Source organism: Entelurus aequoreus, linkage group LG28 (assembly GCF_033978785.1).
Source record: "Entelurus aequoreus isolate RoL-2023_Sb linkage group LG28, RoL_Eaeq_v1.1, whole genome shotgun sequence".
Taxonomy (NCBI): domain Eukaryota; kingdom Metazoa; phylum Chordata; class Actinopteri; order Syngnathiformes; family Syngnathidae; genus Entelurus; species Entelurus aequoreus.
This window is the reverse complement of record NC_084758.1, coordinates 24,410,937-24,427,744: the sequence shown is the minus strand read 5'-3', so window position 1 is coordinate 24,427,744 and position 16,808 is coordinate 24,410,937. Positions and strand designations below refer to the sequence as shown.

Sequence of the window (16,808 nt, the reverse complement as noted above, 5' to 3'; positions counted from 1 at the left end):
AACTACGGTACAGGGGAAACTATCCCCGAAGAATTGTAGCAAGCTAAAACACAAGCTACACGGCAAAAGTAGCACAAAGCTACATTTAAAAGCATTTCTATCTATGGGCCCACATGTAATATATCAATGTTAATGTAACTGAGAGTGTACAAATACTATTAACTATTTTTGCTGTTTTCATGAGTGTAGTGTTTTAATTCTTGTCTTGCGCTCCTATTTTGGTGGCTTTTTCTCTTTTTTTGGTATTTTCCTGTAGCAGTTTCATGTCTTCTTTTGAGCGATATTTCCCGCATCTACTTTGTTTTAGCAATCAAGAATATTTCAGTTGTTTTCATCCTTCGTTGTGGGGACATTGTTGACTGTCATGTCGTGTTCGGATGTACTTTGTGGACGCCGTCTTTGCTCCACAGTAAGTCTTTGCTGTCGTCCAGCATTCTGTTTTTGTTTACTTTGCAGCCAGTTCAGTTTTAGTTTCGTTCTGCATAGCCTTCCCTAAGCTTCAATGCCTTTTCTTAGGGGCACTCACCTTTTGTTTATTTTTGGTTTAAGCATAAGACACCTTTTTACCTGCACCCTGCCTCCCGCTGTTTCCGACATCTACAAAGCAATTAGCTACCGGCTGCCACCTACTGATATGGAAGAGTATTACAGGGTTACTCTGCTGAGCTTTACAGCACCGACACTCAACAACAACACATCATTTGCAGACTATTAAACATACTGTATTAAACATACAGTAAGTAATAAGAGGGGTGGGAGGACATACGTTTTTACTTCTTCTCACTCCTTTTCGGATATGTTTACATTAATGTTTATTTTCATTTCTTGTTTATTTTTGCTTTTTATTATTACTATTATTATTATTATTGTTTTTGTTTTTCATTATTGAATGGCTTTTTTGTTGTTTTTTGCAAAATTTGTTTGTTTTTGTTTTGTCTACATATTCCAAATAAACATGAAAACAAACAAACATGAAAACAAACAAACAAGACTATAATTACTGGTTTGCAAAAAAAATGTTTAACCCAAATAGGTGAAATTAGATAATCTCCCACAGCACACTAGAGTGCTGCGGCACAGTGGTTGAAAAACACTGCTGTAGAGGATGTCAATCATTTGTGTGTGTGGAATGTGAGAGTGTACATGTGTTTTGGGAGGAGATCAGAGATTGGCTGCGAAACAAAGGTGTGGAGATGTCCCCATTCTCTATAGAAGAGATCAAATTTGGTATTTTTATAAACGACTAACATAGAAATGTTTGTCAACATTATGCTCCAGGCAAAACAATGTCTACATAAATGTCGATTTATGAAAGTAAGGACTACATTTTCTAATTGGCTTAATGGTTTACAATTATCAATCAAATCTTGGAGTATGATTAAGAGTACAAAAGCCCTTAAATTGATACCCTTGTTAAAAACATTTCATGTGATTTTGGTAGCCTTTTTTGTCTTTTTTTTTATTTATTTATTTATTTTTGTATTATTCCTCTATCTGTACTTGCTTTTGTTTTCTTTCCTGACTTTTGTTGCTCAATAAAAAAAATAAAAATAAAAACGTTTGGCGAGCCGCTGGATCGATCTATATATGGTATGGATGGGTCGATGTCCGGTTAAATGGTCGCTTGTAGATCTGATAGAAGATATGGCCGCTCTATATCGCGAGATTTCTGCCGTGACGTCACACGAGATTACCGTTCTCGTTTGCGACTGACGACGACAGAGCAGTGACATGGCAGACGGCACCGGAAGTCTACAAATTAACTGCACCTGCGAATATTAACTCTAGTGTGGGTAACATTTGGAGTTTGTTTTTTAAAAAAAAAAAGGAATGCTGAGTTGGAAAAAGTATAGTCAATTTGAACGCTTTTTGCAGCACGACCAATCTGAGCACACACCTGTTGTGACGTCATCGAGACTCTCAAGCCGGCGACGAGGGAGCTAATGATGCTAATGCTAACAGAGCGACCAGGTAACATGGCAACTACACTCATTTGAAAGACTTCAGCTCTAACTTAGCCACAACTCTGCGAGGTAATCACATTAAATACTACACTGTTCATTAGGCATGTACACCTAGTATATTTTAGTACTGTTTTCTAATTGGACAGTGAAGATTCTGGACTAATGATACTGCTTCCGGTATTTTATTTTTATTTTTTTATTTATTTTATAAACATTTATTTATAATATGCAGCATTTTCATACAATCAACAAATAATAATAATCAAAACAATTACAGAAACAGTACAAAACAGTGCCAGGGGGTTTTAAACTCAATAAAGTAACTAAAATAGAATGCAACATATATACATGTAACTAGGGATGTCCGATAATGGCTTTTTGCCGATATTCCAATATTGTCCAACTCTTAATTACCGATACCGATATCAACCGATATCAATTTATACAGTTGTGGAATTAACACATTATTATGCCTAATTTGGACAACCAGGTATGGTGACGATAAGGACCTTTTTTTTTAAAAATAATAAAATAAGATAAATAAATTAAAAACATTTTCTTGAATAAAAAAGAAAGTAAAACAATATAAAAGCAGTTACATAGAAACTAGTAATTAATGAAAATGAGTAAAATTAACTGTTAAAGGTTAGGACTATTAGTGGACCAGCAGCACGCACAATCATGTGTGCTTACGGACTGTATCCCTTGCAGACTGTATTGATATATATTGATGTATAATGTAGGAACCAGAATATTAATAACAGAAAGAAACAACCCTTTTGTGTGAATGAGTGTAAATGGGGGAGGGAGGTTTTTTGGGTTGGTGCACTAATTGTAAGTGTATCTTGTGTTTTTTATGTTGATTTAATAAAAAATATATAATAAAAGAAACCGATACCGATAATTTCCGATATTACATTTTAAAGCATTTATCGGCCGATATTATCGGACATCTCTATATGTAACAAAATGTAAAGCCTTAAACTCACACAAGTTCCATAAATAATGCAAATTTGGAACACAGCATCATAGTTTTCACAGCATTTTAGTTGTTAGAGGTAGAGAGTGTTTTAAAGTAGAGTTCAAATTATATATTAAAGGCACAAAAAACAGGTTGGGTATTGAGAAACTTACATTTATGAATATAAAACTTAGCCAATAGTATAATGAGGTTGCAATGAGGTTTTTTTTTCATACAGTGTAAATCCAAATAGCACATCTTTAAAACAAGGCACAAATTTGTCATGAATATTGTCCGGGATGAAAGGACAGATGCCCTGCCATAGTGATCGAGTGCTTTCACAAGTCCGAAACAGGTGGTAAACAGTCTCTGGATGCAAGGAATTTTTTTTTTTTTTTTTATACATCTTATCGTCGGAATTATGACACGCTGTCACAGCTGTATGAACATCATCCATCCATCCATTTTCTACCGCTTAACGCAACAATTCGTCCTCAAAAGTTTCACGTGAACGCCACTTAAAGGGGAATTGCAGCTTTTGGAACGTTGCCGATCGTTGGTTGGTTGAGTCTTTCTTTGAAGGGACAACGCGCAGAAACATTAAGCTCAAAGACAGATATGTTCTGCATTAGATTATATCTAAATAGCTCATTTCCATCTGTTGAGTTGAGTTGAGTTTGTGTTTATTTGGAACATGCATGCATACAACATGATGCATCACACATGCATGCATACAACATGATGCATCACACATGCATGCATACAACATGATGCATCACACATGCATGCATACAACATGATGCATCACAAAGTCCAGTTTCTCCATTCAACTTGTTCGAAAAGGAGTAGGAAGAAGCAGAGCTTATTTAATCCTACCCTTTTTCCTTTACATAACAGTTGCTCAAACTTTTGTTCACTTCCTGTTCTCAATTTATTCACAATATACCGTATTTTTCGGACTATAAGTTGCAGTTTTTTTTCATAGTTTGGCCGGGGGTGCGACTTATACTCAGGAGCGACTTATGTGTGAAATTAGTAACACATTACCGTAAAATATCAAATATTATTATTTAGCTCATTCACGTAAGAGACTAGACGTATAAGATTTCATGGGATTTAGCGATTAGGAGTGACAGATTGTTTGGTAAACGTATAGCATGTTCTATATGTTATAGTTATTTGAATGACTCTTACCATAATATGTTACGTTAACATACCAGGCACGTTCTCAGTTGGTTATTTATGCCTCATATAACGTACACTTATTCAGCCTGTTGTTCACTATTCTTTATTTATTTTAAATTGCCTTTCAAATGTCTATTCTTGGTGGTGGGTTTTATCAAATAAATGTCCCCAAAAAATGCGAATTGTACTCCAGTGCGACTTATATATGTTTTTTTCCTTCTTTATTATGCATTTTCGGCCGGTGCGACTTATACTCCGAAAAATACGGTACTCCACAAGTAATAACAATAAAAATAAATAAATAAATAATATTGGTGAAGTAAGTTATATTTCATGTGGTGAAATAAGTAATATTATCTAGAAAATGAATGGATGGATGAAATAAATTCAGAATGTTTATCATGGTTCTTCTTCTTTGTACTTTGTAAACACTTTCAGTTTGAAGAGGATTAAATTAGTGCATTGTTTGATTTATTTGCTTAATCCATTCCATCATTTGATTCCACATGCTGATATACTGAAGGTCTTAAGTGTTGTACGTGCGTACAAATGTTTTAAGGTTCTAAGATTATATTCCTCCTCTTTTGTTGAGAAGAATTGTTGTATATTAGTCCCTATTTACCTAAATTAAAGAGAGATAAAAAACATGCAATACAATTATAACAATAAAATGATATTATAGCATGTAATCAAATTAAGAAAAGCCATAAAATGTCCTCATTGACACATACTTATTTTACATTACAACCACACCTTTACATCCTCACACGTAGACAATACATGCTCTCGTTCACATCCGTCATCATTTGTAAAAACAACCATGATTTTAACACACACACCTCACAGCTTACAACAACATTTTCTACATTAAGTTGACATGTTAAACATCATTATGGAAGACATGACGACGGATGTATTTTTTAATGCATTTGAAATAGTAAATGAAGTATTTGAGATTTTACACTGATGAAGCTGCTGTTAAGTTTCCGTGGTGGCACTTAAATTTATCTTGCACTTGTGTTACTGTGGTCTTATAACACCTCTACTTAATGCACAGCTTGCTTTTCTTTGTATGTAATTGTTGCTACCCGAGCAAACTGCAGTAAATACCTGCTCGCTTTTCCAAAAGTGTTTTGTTTACATCTACTTTTCATGAAGTTAAAAACGCTCGCCAGCAGCCAAGAGGAGCTTTTGTAACCTGCAACCTGTATTTATTTTAGCTCATATACCAAATAATATATATGAGAATCGGGTTGAATTGAGAATTTTGAAGCGTCATCCCAAGAATTTAATCGAATCATGAAGTGCCCAAGGATTCCTAACTCACCTCAGGAACATACACAAACAAGTCTAATAGTGAAAACCTTGTCCTTGTTTCAGCACCTTGCAGCAACACAACCAGCTCACCTGACCTTAATGAGGACAAACAGTGTAGATTGTAGTACGACTAATCTGAGCACAATATTTTAGTACCGGTACCAAAAAAATTTCGATACTTTTCGGTACTTTTCTAAATAAAGGGGACCACAAAAAATTGCATTATTGGCTTTATTTTAACAAAAAATCTTAGGGTACATTAAACATATGTTGCTTATTGCAAGTTTGTCCTTAAATAAAATAGTGAACGTACAAGACAACTTGTTTTTTATTAGTAAGTAAACAAACAAAGGCTCCTAATTTAGTCTGCTGACATATGCAGTAACATATTGTGTCATTTATCATTCTATTATTTAGTCAACATTATTACGGACAAGTGGTAGAAAATGAATTATTAATCTACTTGTTCATTTACTGTTAATATCTGCTTACTTTCTCTTTTAACATGTTCTATCTAAACTTCTGTTAAAATGTAATAATCACTTATTCTTCTGTTGTTTGATACTTTACATTAGTTTTGGATGATACCACAAATGTAGGTATCAATCCGATACCAAGTAGTTACAGGATCATACATTGGTCATATTCAAAGTCCAGGGACATATTTCCTGAGTTTATAAACATAAAATAAATGAAAAAAAAAACGAAAACAGATTTTGTGATGCTAAAAAATATCGATGTAATCATATTATCGACTAGATACGCTCCTGTACTTGGTATCATTACAGTGGATTTTAGGTGTAGATCCACCAATGGTGTTTGTTTACATTGTGACGCCGGTGAGCTACGGTGTGTAGTGAAGCATGTTTAGCTATTCCTCGTCCTGCAGTGATAATGCTACTTGTAAGAAACTTACTTTATCTGTCGCCATGGAGACAAGGATTAGTGATTTAGAAGTAGCTACAACACTGCAGACTGGTGCTGGACTTTAGCCGCTAGCCAGCTAGCCATGTCTTAAAGCACCTCTTCCTGAGGGCGTTACAATGTTATAACTTCCCCTTTATCATTAGTTTTTAAGCCAAAATGTGTCCGTTCTCCCTTTTCTGTCTACACACTGTGTCTGCTTGTAAGTACTCCGTGATTGTACACTGCCGAACATGCTCCTCTGCTCGTAAACCAGCAATGGTTTGGGGGTTGGCGGTCCGCTACTTTTTAGAGGCGGTATAGTACCGATCATGATTCATTGGTATTGCGGTTCTATACTAATACCGGTATACCGTACAACCCTAGTAGAACGTGATTGGATGAATGACCTAGCAAAGCAAAGAATGCCATTGCTGGTTTATTATAAGGGTGAAGTAACAATATTTGAGCGGTTTTACTTGCGTCAATGTGATGGTCAAGCTTCCCATGTCTTTGTTTCACACGTGCACCTTTTCTCTCTGTCGTCTCGCAGGACTCAATGCTCTGCCCTTTAATCCGTCCTCCAACAACGACCCTCTCCAATTCAACAACACCAGTGGCTCGCTGCTGACCGAGTGTCCTCCTTTGGAAAACTCGGCCGAAAACGGCAAGAAGCGGAAGCGAGCCAGCCTGCCTCCAGGTACTGACAAGCCACCGTGTCAAATCTCTGAGTCCTCTTGTGTTATGGAGAATTGTAAATGTGATGCAGCGCGTGCTCTTTTTTTTGTTTTGTTTTTTTGTTTCCCCCACCCCACACCTCCTCCTTCTCCTGCAACATCACCCCACTGGGGTGGGAATTGTTGCATAATAACATTCTTTGGTGGGGGAAAGAGCAACTTGGCTAGGAGTGGAAGGCTAGGTGTATTCCTAATTAGGTTTTTCCATGCGGTGCAGAGGCGTTAAGTGTTCCCACGTGGCACACATCGATTGTGGTACAGGAAGTGCAGCGGAATCTAGTGTCTAAACTAGGGGTGTCCAAACTTTTTGAATTGAGGGCCGCACTGGGCTAAAAAAAAGCCCACTGTGTGTAAAGTAACTATGTATGTAAATTAGTGTTGTACTGTATACCGGTATTAGTATAGTACCGCGATACTAATGAATCATATTCGGTACTATACCGCCTCTAAAAAGTACTTGTCCTTAATAATGTTGACAAAATAATAGGTAGATAAATAACACAATATGTTACTGCATATGTCAGCAGCTAAATTAGGAGCTTGTGTTTGCTTACTTACTACTAAAGACAAGTTGTCTTGTATGTTCACTATTTTATTTAAGGACAAACTTTCAATAAGAAACATATGTTTAATGTACCCTAAGATTTTTTTGTTAAAAATAAAGCCAATAATGCTATTTTTTGTGGTCCCCTTTATTTAGAAAAGTATCAAAAAGTACCGAAAAGTATTAAAATACTTTTTGGTACCAGTACCGGTACCAAAATATTGGTATCAGTACAACACTAATGTATATATATATATGTGTGTGGGTGTGTGTGTGTGTGTGTGTGTACATGTTATAATAATATGATGTACATATCATTATTTTTAATGGATATACACTACCGTTCAAAAGTTTGGGGTCACCCAAACAATTTTGTGGAACAGCCTTCATTTCTAAGAACCAGAATAGACAGTCGAGTTTCAGATGAAAGTTCTCTTTCTCTGGCCATTTTGAGCGTTTAATTGACCCCACAAATGTGATGCTCCAGAAACTCAATCTGCTCAAAGGAAGGTCAGTTTTGTAGCTTCTGTAACGAGCTAAACTGTTTTCAGATGTGTGAACATGATTGCACAAGGGTTTTCTAATCATCAATTAGCCTTCTGAGCCAATGAGCAAACACATTGTACCATTAGAACACTGGAGTGATAGTTGCTGGAAATGGGCCTCTATACACCTATGTAGATATTGCACCAAAAACCAGACATTTGCAGCTAGAATAGTCATTTACCACATTAGCAATGTATAGAGTGTATTTCTTTAAAGTTAAGACTAGTTTAAAGTTATCTTCATTGAAAAGTACAGTGCTTTTCCTTCAAAAATAAGGACATTTCAATGTGACCCCAAACTTTTGAACGGTAGTGTATATATATAAGGTAGTGCAACATCCATTTAAATTAAATCCATAAAACATCAGTTTTTCTTGCATAAATTTCTTATTTTTAGGCTGTATTTGTATATCATTTGTGTACATTGTTCACTTTGTTTTCAATCTATTCCCTTTGCTGCTGTAATGATGTAAATGTGGGATAAACAAAGGGTTATCTTATCTTATCTTATGTTATCTGGGTTGATATCGCATTGCTGGCGTGCTCGGTGTGAACTCATGCACTGAAAATGCTAAGTGTAAGTATAAAAGTGCACCAATTAGCCTTCAGGTGCTCCGATATGCAGGGTGTGTCCTCCGGCTCGGCACAGCCCGTCCATCTCCTTGGAGGTCAGCTCGCCGCTTTTCGCCTGGCCGTCTGTTGCCATGCCGACGCCACCTGCCAATCAACGCGGCGGCAACCTTTTAGCTACCTCGCCCTCGCAGGCGCGCACACACGCTGACCTCGCGCGCCGTGCTCGAGTGCGCGTGTGATTATTTTGCCGTGCGGGCGAACAAAAGGTCGCCCCGCCCGCCAATACGTCGGATTAAAGAGACGCTTCTAATTGAAGAGAGCTGATTAATGAACTGCTTTTGTGTTTGGGTGCAAAGAAAAAGACGGTGCTTGAAACTAAACAGGGGGGTGTTTCTCTTCTGTTTGCTTTGGAGTGTTCATTCACATTCCTTGTAGGCCGATAATTGGATGATGCATCCTATCAGCTGGCGCTAAGTATCCTAGTTATTCAATTGGAGGGCAACAATGAAGCACGGCCACTCTTTTATGCTGGAGTGAAGCAGAGTAACGAGCAGTCATTTCAAGTGACAGCGCTGAAAGGTTGTTGTTTTCCACACAGTGCCAGAACGTAGCCACGCCTCGGTGACGAGAAGGTTGGTGGGCAATGTCAGTGTTGCGCAACAGATTTGTCTCATCTGCTCTGAAAGTCGTAAATCCAAGCGAGTATTTACACTATCAGCACAACCTTATTTATTTTTTATTTTCTTTACTTTGCCTTTGTGATACAAGAACCCAATAGATGTGTTTATCTCTGATCATTCAAACGCAACATCAGGCAGCTTTATGTGCTCAGTGCACCAATGCCATTGAAAGTGCTGAATGAAGCTTTACAATGAAAAGGATAAAGATATTTACTCGGGCTGTCAGACTTAACGCATGCCGTTCATCACAAGGAAATATGGCCGCAATTTATTTGGACCGCACATGCTCCTTTTAGACTCAGACTTCCTTTTTATTGTCATTCAAATTTGAACTTTACAGATAAGAACAAAATTTCATTGCATTAGCTCGTTGTAGTGCAGGATAAAAGAGCAATAAGGTGCAGATATAAATAAATAGATTACTGTACAGATACATATATTGCACTTTTGCATATGCATCCACGTCTATGGGTGTATGTTATATTGTCTTTTATATATTCCAGCGAGTTAATCCATTTTGGGGGGAATTGAGGGAATTATTATGATGGGAAGAAGCTGTTACAGAACCTGGAGGTTCCGCTATGGAGGCTGTGGAACTTCTTTCTAGAGTCCAGCAGTGAAAACAGTCTTTGGTGGGGGTGGGAGGAGTCTCTGCAGATTTTCTGAGCCCTGGTCAGGCAGCGGCTTTTTGCGATCTCCTGGATAGGAGGAAGAGGAGTCCTGATGATCTTTTCCGCCGTCCTCACCACTCTCTGGAGAGACTTCCAGTCGGAGGCACTGCAGGCTGCAGTCCAGACAGAGATGCAGTTGGTCAGCAGGCTCTCTATAGTGCCTCTGCAGAATGTGGGGAGGGAGCTGTGCTCTTTTCATCCGACGCAAAAAGTGCATGCACTGCTGAGCTCTTTTTACAATGTGTAGGGACCAGGTCATATTGTCAATTATCTGCACCCCCAGGTACTTGGTGCTGCTTACGATCTCCACTGCTGTGCCGTTGATGAAGAGTGGAGCATTTTCCTAACTTAATGGCGAACTGAAAGGCAGCATGATTGTTATACGCTCCCTGATCAGGTCGATGCGTACGCCGGATGAGGAAGGAGACTCCGACTGGCGTGCTTAAGGGCAAAATTTGCTTCGAAATACACTCCAGTGATATTTTATTTAAAAAAACGTTATCAGCAAACTAGAAGAGGCAATTCCTGAAGGAATTGCGTGTGAATGCTCCAATGCTGAAGTTGGACTGAAACCCTGGAACTTCAAGATGGCGGCCGAATTTCTTGCATCACAGCAGCCAATGCTGCGTCTACACTACCGTTCAAAAGTTTGGGGTCACATTAAAATGTCCTTATTTTTGAAGGAAAAGCACTGTACTTTTCAATGAAGATAACTTTAAACTAGTCTTAACTTTAAAGAAATACACTCTATACATTGCTAATGTGGTAAATGACTATTCTAGCTGCAAATGTCTGGTTTTTGGTGCAATATCTACATAGGTGTATAGAGGCCCATTTCCAGCAACTATCACTCCAGTGTTCTAATGGTACAATGTGTTTGCTCATTGGCTGAGAAGGCTAATTGATGATTAGAAAACCCTTGTGCAATCATGTTCACACATCTGAAAACAGTTTAGCTCGTTACAGAAGCTACAAAACTGACCTTCCTTTGAGCAGATTGAGTTTCTGGAGCATCACATTTGTGGGGTCAATTAAACGCTCAAAATGGCCAGAAAAAGAGAACTTTCATCTGAAACTTGACAGTCTACTCTTGTTCTTAGAAATGAAGGCTATTCCACTAAATTGTTTGGGTGACCCCAAACTTTTGAACGGTAGTGTACTTATAAGATGTCTACGGAGCGGATCACCACTCCAAGATGGCGGCCCCGCGTCTCGTCTGCGCCAGTAGGCAGTAGCGCTCGATGCTGTGTACCCTTATAAGATGTCTATGGTTACAACGTTAGCAGTGAGTTTACAGCCTCACTGATTTAACTACACAGCAAATAAAAGTTACGTTACTTAGCCAATAAATGTTAGCTTACATTCAAAACTTACCCTTCTTTGTGCAACTTCAAATGTCGAGCGAAGTTGGAAGTTCTTGCGTCTCCGTCTGTAATCTTCGAACCGCATGTTTTGCATACGGCAATTATTTTTTTGTTGACCAACTTGTAGTTTTAATAGCCGATCAAAACTATATTTGGCATGATAATTTTTCCTCACTGGCGCGTTGTTTGATAGCTCTTCTTCGTTGGTTGTCCTGCAATTTGATTGGATGAATGCTGTGGGATGAAAACAACGTGGATGTAATTTGATTGGATGTTGTACTGACAGGCAGCACACACGCTGACAGACACACACGTACAAAATGAAAGATACGGAGCGCTCCCAAATAACTTTTTAAGGTTTGGGTTTTGGGGAAAGTAGCAAGTCTTGTCAAGTCAAAAGGCTCAAGTCCAAGTGAAGTCTCAAGTCATTGATTTTAAAGTCTAAGTCGAGTTGCAAGTCTCTTTACATTTTGTCAAGTCGAGTCTAAAGTCATCAAATTCATGACTCGAGTCTGACTCGAGTCCAAGTCATGGGACTCGAGTCCACACCTCTGCATGACGCCATAGCACAATAACACACCTTTGCTTGTTTTTTTTTTGTTTGTTTAACTATTTGCATTATCACCGTCATCGAAGAGAATATCATGAATTAGCCGCATCGTTTTTAAGGCCGCAGGGTTCAAAGCGTAGGAAAAAAGTAGCGGCTTACAGTCCGGAATTTACTGTAGTTCAACTCAGAGGCAGGTGTTAAAAAATGTACTACAAAAGGAGGCACTTTTTTATTTTATTTTAGTTTTTTAGTTTTTATTAATCAATCCAACAAAATAATACACATTAATACAATAATAATGCAATTCCAAAACCAAACTTGCCCCAGCAACATTCAGAATAGCAATCAACAGAGCAATTGAGAGGACACACAAACATGACACAAAACAATCCAAAAGTAGTCAAACAAAAATGAATAATATCAACAACAGTATCAATATTAATAATAATTCCATCATAGCAGTGATTAGAAATCCCTCATTGACATTATCATCACAGCCATTTGTAAAAAATAAAACATTTAAAAGATGAACAATAGTGTCACAGTGGCTTACACTTGCATCACATCTCATAAGCTTGGCAACACACTGTGTGCAATATTTTTCACAAAGATAAAATAAGTCATATTTTAGGTTCATTTAATAGTTAAAACAAATTTAAATAATGGATAGGCTCCAGCGACCCTGAAAGGGACAAGCGGTAGAAAATGGATGGACCCCATATTCCATTATATGACTCATTATCTAAACTAAAATCAGTTTTTTCTACTGATATCATCTCCATAGCTTGTGTGTACCAGTCAGTATGAGTTGGACTATCAACATCTATCCATTTTTTTAGTATTACCCTTTTTGTTATGATGCATATTGAAAGAAATGCATTAATAAAAAAAAAACTAACAAACAAAAAAAAAAGAGGCACTGACCCAGACATGGGCATAATGTGTGATACTAAACATTTGTTTGAACGTTACATCACAGTTCCTTTCAGCGTGGCCCTCGGAGGACTTGACAACTGAAAAGATGTTTCCCCGTAACCATGCTTGCACATCTTCACTGAAATCTTGCAACATTTGCTCAGGTTGCATCATGCATCATGGTTTCTTCTACTTCGACCCTCTCTGGACTTTAAAAAAAATTGAAATAAATTCCCCCTAAACGGAAAAAAGTTTTCCCCGCCCATGCATTTAGATGCTTGAGGGTAAATGCTCCAGGGTAAATCCCACCTAACCTTATCCTCGTCCACACACACACACAATAGTCGTTTAAGACCCCTTACCCCTTCCGTCCGCCGGCGCGACGCGACCTAGTACGCATGCGCGGAAAATGCGCACGTTATAGTCACCTCCAGTGTTGCTTTGTGTGCAAGTTCTTAAATGTAACTTATCTGAACAATATCCAGTGTTGTGGTATTTCAATGAACTGGAATCCAGTGTGCTGTGGGGCCCTATTGTAGTGAATCACACCTGAGCCATCATAAATTAATCAAATCTTTATTGGACACTTGACATGTGCCAAAGAACATTTTGCAACAATCAATTTAGGGATCTAGATATCTGGTCAGGACACTCCTCACTCTTTTGCTTTCACCTTCATTGTCCATTTGTTTTTGTGACTTTATATAATCTGGACCTAGACGTTGAGTCCGCGACATACATGGTGGACAATAACTGATACAGTCTGCTTTGCCAGTCCAAATTCATTCGCCATTTTCCGTAGTTAGTCTTCCCTCGTCGGCCAGGTTATACAAAGCACACGCTACCCTTTTTATCACATCCACAGGGGCTCGCATTCTCGTTGTTTCTCCTTCGACAAATGGATGAAGTTTTTCGGTAATAAGAATAACAGCTGACCTGGACATTGGAAAGTTCTCTTGCCGTCTGAGAAGTGTTGTATCCCAGATAGCTGCAATCGCTTTCTCTTAAGGTATACATGTGTGATTTCCACAAGCGTCTGTACAGACGGAAGGAGAAACACGGGCATGTCTGGATGACTCGCCTCCATATTTTCAGTTAGCTCAGAGTTACCAAACCGTTTTATTATGAAGCTGGCTGTGGCACGTTCTTTCTGACGTCACTTCCTCTCCGAACTCCGTTTATTAACGATCGATAAGTCCATACAGAGCTAAGAACCGGAGATTCAAGAAATAGATGGCACACTTACCCGTGTAAAAAATTGTCCGAGGAGGTGAACCTTAAACGATTGTTTAGTGTGGCTGAAACGGTGCTTAGGCTAAATAATTATTTGTTTAAGGGGTTATCCGGCTTAGTGTAGACCAGTGGTTCTTAACCTTGGTTCGATCGAACCCTAGGGGTTCGGTGAATCGGGCTCAGGGGTTCGGCGGAGGTTAAGACACACCCGACTCATCGTGTAAATAAAAACGTCTCCCTATCGGCGTATTACACATACGGCAACAGCATAAGTCACACTGATTTGCAGGTGTGTAATTTGTTGTGAGTTTGTTTGTTGGTTTTGTTCTTTGAACAAGGTGATGTTCATGCACGGTTCATTTTGTGCACCAGTAGTAAAACATGGTAACACTTTAGTATGGGGAACATATTCACCATTAATTAGTTGCTTATCAACATGCAAATTAGTAACATATTGGCTCTTAACTAGTCATTATTCAGTACTTATTAATGCATTATTATAACCCTAACCTTCTAACCCTAACCCTCTAACCCTAACCAAATAACTCTAAATTAAGTCTTTGTTACTTAGAATATGTTCCCCATACTAAAGTGTTACCAAAAACATATAACTTTGTCTTGAATTTGAAAAAAAAACACATTTTATTTTTCACTAAAGAAGGGTTCGGTGAATGTGCATATGAAACTGGTGGGGTTCGGTACCTCCAACAAGGTTAAGAACCACTGGTGTAGACATAGCCTGAGTGGAAATCTTTGGAGATATGCCGAGTTTTTATTTTCATTTTTACTTCTGAAGGCACATAAGTTAAAGTACCAATGATTATCACACACACACACTAGGTGTGGCGAAATTATTCTCTGCATTTGACCCATCACCCTTGATCACCCCCTGGGAGGTGAGGGGAGCAATGAGCAGCAGTTGTGGCCGCGCCACCACTGCTGATTCAACCCCCAAGTCCAACCCTTGATGCTGAGTGCCAAGCAGGGAGGTAATGGATCCCATTTTATAGTCTTTGGTATGACTCAGCCGGGGTTTGAACTCACAACCTGTTGTCCCTAATCAGTGACAAGAATATTCCACTTGTGACTTTACTAATAAATGTGACATAAAGTCACTTAGATAACGTAAACCTTCAATAATGCAGGATGCTCAACTGGCTTGCAGGTATCAAGCGATGAATCCTGCCTCTGCTCCCTCAGGTGGATGTGTTCTGTTTACTTTCTGTCATAGACCGTGATAAAGAGTGACACCTACTTTCTTACATAACACGATTTGCTTCCCTTCCTGCCGCCCGCTCGGGAGCTTCTTTTATGCTAACATTTCTCTCCTCTCGAGTACAAGGTCGGTCACTGCTTTTCTTTGTTGTTGTTGTTTTTTCCCCACCGTGCTGTCAGTTGTTCTGCCGTCCTGGGAGAACCCAGCATGGAACCGGCCGGCCCATCCGGCAGATAGTGACGTCTGATTGGCTGGATCATGTATTGCGGGGCGGGATTACCCGAGCCGGGTGGTCTCGGCGGAGGACTGATGGAGCTCATTAACAGCCGCGCTGATTTAGTCTCGTTAAGGGACCACTAACGGATTGAAATTTCTCATTACTGTTGCTTTTATAATCGCCGTCTGTTTTTTTCTTTTTTTTTTCTTTTTTGCGCAGCTGCTGCAATTTCAGTTCATAAAATTACGCAGCAAAATTAAAGAGAGCAACAAAACAAACGGCTTGCCTGATGTGGCCCTGCAGGGATTGGGTTCTTTCACGCTGTAATGTCATGCCAAATGGATCATTTACAGGCAGGCATGTACAAGTGGTCACGTTTCCACTTCCTAATGTGTTTACAAAATGCAGGAAAACACCGGAATGGCAGTTTTTTGGTTCGGGTGAAACGTAAAAAAAATCCCTTGATTAAAAGGGCAGTGTTTTATTTTGCTATATTCAAACTCAGTGTTACTGTGTGTAACGTACAGTAACCTCTTTTATGTCAAAGATGTTCAAATTCACTAATTAAAGAATAAAAAAATATATAAAGTATGAATTTATCTGAACTGCAATGCATTGCAGTGAGCCATATGATGATATGCATAGAAATAAAAATGTATGAAAAGTAAATATTCTGTACAGTAACAACTAGGGTTGTACGGTACACCGGTATTAGTATAGTACCGGGATACTAATGAATCATATTTGGTACTATACCGCCTCTGAAAAGTACCGGTCCTCCGCGCCCCCTTCGTTGTCACGTCGTGTCATTTCTGGTTTACAAGCAGAGGAGCATGTTCGGCAGCGCACAATCACTGACTACTAACAAGCAGACACAGTGTGTAGACAGAAAAGGGAGAACGGACGCATTTTGGCTTAAAAACTAACGGTAAAGGTGAAGTTGTAACACTGAAACACCCTCAGGAAGAGGTGCTTTAAGACATGGCTAGCTAGCTAGCGGCTAAAGTCCATCCACAGTCTGCAGTGTTGTAGCTACTTCTAAATCACTAATCCTCGTCTCCATGGCGACAAATAAAGTAAGTTTCTTACAAGTATCATTCCTGCAGGACGAGGGATAGCTAAACATGCTTCACTACACACCGTAGCTCACCGGCGTCACAATGTAAACAAACGCCCTTGGTGGATCTACACCAGATATCCACTGTAATGATACCAAGTATAGTAGCGTATCTA

At 38.8% G+C, this 16,808-nt stretch overlaps 1 protein-coding gene across 7 annotated transcripts in view; it reads left to right on the top strand.

The window, feature by feature from the left end:
• Positions 1 to 16,808, top strand: part of enox2 (ecto-NOX disulfide-thiol exchanger 2) — a 491,895-nt gene that overhangs the window by 222,946 nt on the left and 252,141 nt on the right. For 3 of the 7 annotated variants that reach the window (XM_062039950.1, XM_062039943.1, XM_062039947.1), the window contains one exon: positions 6,884 to 7,030. Coding sequence is in view for 5 of the 7 variants with exons in the window: in XM_062039943.1 (XP_061895927.1) it covers positions 6,884 to 7,030 (147 nt within the window). In the remaining 2 variants the exon portion in view is untranslated. Of the gene's footprint in view, positions 1 to 1,665; positions 1,972 to 2,014; positions 2,034 to 6,883; positions 7,031 to 16,808 lie in introns of those variants that run through there. The other 4 variants (XM_062039945.1, XM_062039946.1, XM_062039944.1 and 1 more) reach the window with 4 other exon arrangements.